General features: G+C 35.5%; 1 protein-coding gene across 1 annotated transcript in view; it reads left to right on the top strand.

Annotated features, from left to right (window-relative positions):
* The window catches only part of LOC137651845 (uncharacterized), a 14,116-nt gene that overhangs the window by 7,895 nt on the left and 3,721 nt on the right, over positions 1 to 2,500 (top strand). The window contains exon 3 of the mRNA XM_068385065.1: positions 1,527 to 2,500. This exon is cut by the window's right edge and continues 398 nt beyond it. Coding sequence (XP_068241166.1) covers positions 1,527 to 2,500 — 974 coding nt within the window. The remainder of the gene's footprint in view (positions 1 to 1,526) is intronic.

Raw genomic sequence — 2,500 nt, 5'->3', positions numbered from 1 at the left:
ACAACGCGTAGTTGGAAAAGCAGAATGCTATAAGCCCAGGGGCCTCAACAGGGAAAATAGCCCAGTGAGGAAAGGAAACAAGGAAAAATAAAATATTTTAAGAACAGTACCAACATTAATAAATATATATATATATATATATATATATATATATATATATATATATATATATATATATATATATATATATATATATATATATATATATATAAGTATACACAGATCAAATCTGTTATAACCATTATTTTTTTCTAATTCCTGACTCATCTGTTTTAATTTTCAGGCGATGAAGACCATAAATGTTTAAACCAATTCTTAATTGTTATTTATTATTAATTACTAGTGAAACCAATACTGTGTAATACTCTAAATACATAGGAATACATACAAGAAACACAAGGGTCCCATTTGTAATAATACAAGAAATACAGCCTCTTAAGTTTAAGTAAATTTAAGTGACGCAAGTAAGCAATGCAATTAGCCATTTCAAACCTAAGTTGTTTCCATTCACGATTGCAAAATGAATTTCATAGAATTTAGAATGTGTATAAAATGTGTATCTTTCCCGAAATGAGAACACGGTTACAGTTCTTGTAATTTCTTCTTGTATTTAGTCGAATACATGATGGGAATAACCGAAAAATCGTAGATTACAGTACAGCATCCGGTCCGAATTACAGGTAAACAACGTTTGCGTTCTTCCGTAATGTTTCGTAAATACGCGAACGTTTCGTAATGCGAAATTACGTGGAATTACGTGTCTGTCTTGAACCTAATTCCGGAGCCTGACAAATTACCGGATAAATTACTTAGCTTAAAATGTCATTCTTTGGATAAACAGATTGTTTTTTTGTAGTTGTAAAGCACTACTTCGAGAAGAATTACTTAAAAATGTTTTGCTTTTTGTGGGAAGCATTACTTAAACGTTTTGCTTTTTGTGGGAAGCATTACTTAAACGTTTTGCCTTTTTTTGTGGGAAGCATTACTTAAACGTTTTGCCTTTTTTTTGTGGAAAGCATTACTTAAACGTTTTGCCTTTTTTTGTGGAAAGCATTACTTAAACGTTTTGCCTTTTTGTGGGAAGCATTACTTAAACGTTTTGCTTTTTTGTGGGAAGCATTACAGTACTTAAACGTTTTGCTTTTTTGTGGGAAGCATTACTTAAACGTTTTGCCTTTTTGTGGGAAGCATTACTTAAACGCTTTGCTTTTTTGTGGGAAGCATTACTTAAACGTTTTGCCTTTTTGTGGGAAGCATTACTTAAACGCTTTGCTTTTTTGTGGGAAGCATTACTTAAACGTTTTGGCTTTTTGGTGGGAAGCATTACTTAAACGTTTTGGCTTTTTGGTGGGAAGCATTACTTAAACGTTTTGGCTTTTTGGTGGGAAGCATTACTTAAACGTTTTGGGCTTTTTGTGGCTATAAATGTAACGTTTCATTTCTTTATAATATATGCGTTAGTTTATTTAGATCTTCAGTGGTTAAACAACTTTAATTTTGTAATAAAACTTGTTTTTCCTTTCCAGACAGAAGTCAAGGAAAGCACAAATGTATTCCAGCGATATGAAAGTAATTCTACCACAACAAATATTAAAAGGAATGACGTACATCTAATCCCAGATGAAGGTCCCTTCAGAAGTAATTACCAGACCTTGCAAAGGCAACACCGCCTATTCCCCATTGCCCAACCCAATTCTCAGCTTTCAGAGAGTTCTCCAAGGCCAACACTTAGGTCTAGTAAACCTTTGATAATTTCCAGCAATTCACAAATCACACATCCCTCAATATCAACTGCAAATTTGCGAGATAAAGCTTCCGACGATAAAGATAACATATTTAAAAGACATCTAGATTTGCAGAGATCGTACCATGAGCTCCTACCAACTAAAGTCACGAGTACAACTCATGACCCAAACAAGTATCGTTTGGAGGAGCCAACGAATGGTATAAAGATTAAACATAAAGGTCATTCGTTACATGAAAGTTCCCTGGCCAAAATAAATAATCAAGTCACTAACAATGGCCCATTAGGTAGACGCCTCAAACCTGAAATGTTGCAAGTTTTAGTTCCGCGAGAACGTGAAAACAACGAAGCCGATCCTATTCGGGCTGCTTCTACTTCTGCGATTAGTGAACCGAATGACATCCAGCCAAATGATATCCCGCCAGAACTGAAACAAAAGAAGATAGTCAAGAAAAATGCTCCGAGGCTGGAAGCACATATCATTGCAACTTCCGGGGTACACTATCCTCCTGGACTACATGATGGCGGAAGCGGTTCACCTTCTGTTCCCGTAGTCATAATTACAACTCAGATCCCATTCGTTAAAAGGATGATGCACAAAAAACTGGTCGAATCTCGAACCATAAAAAATCCTAGGACTACGTATAGAGACCCTGAGTCAATCCATAACCCCCTCCACTCAATGTACGGTCCGCCATATGACCATTACAAATTTTCGGCTCATAAATCTCCAGGTGGTTCGTTTCCTCCAACAAA

This window comes from Palaemon carinicauda, chromosome 13 (genome assembly GCF_036898095.1).
Source record: "Palaemon carinicauda isolate YSFRI2023 chromosome 13, ASM3689809v2, whole genome shotgun sequence".
Classification (NCBI taxonomy): Eukaryota; Metazoa; Arthropoda; class Malacostraca; order Decapoda; family Palaemonidae; genus Palaemon; species Palaemon carinicauda.
This window is presented reverse-complemented; position numbering and strand designations above follow the sequence as displayed.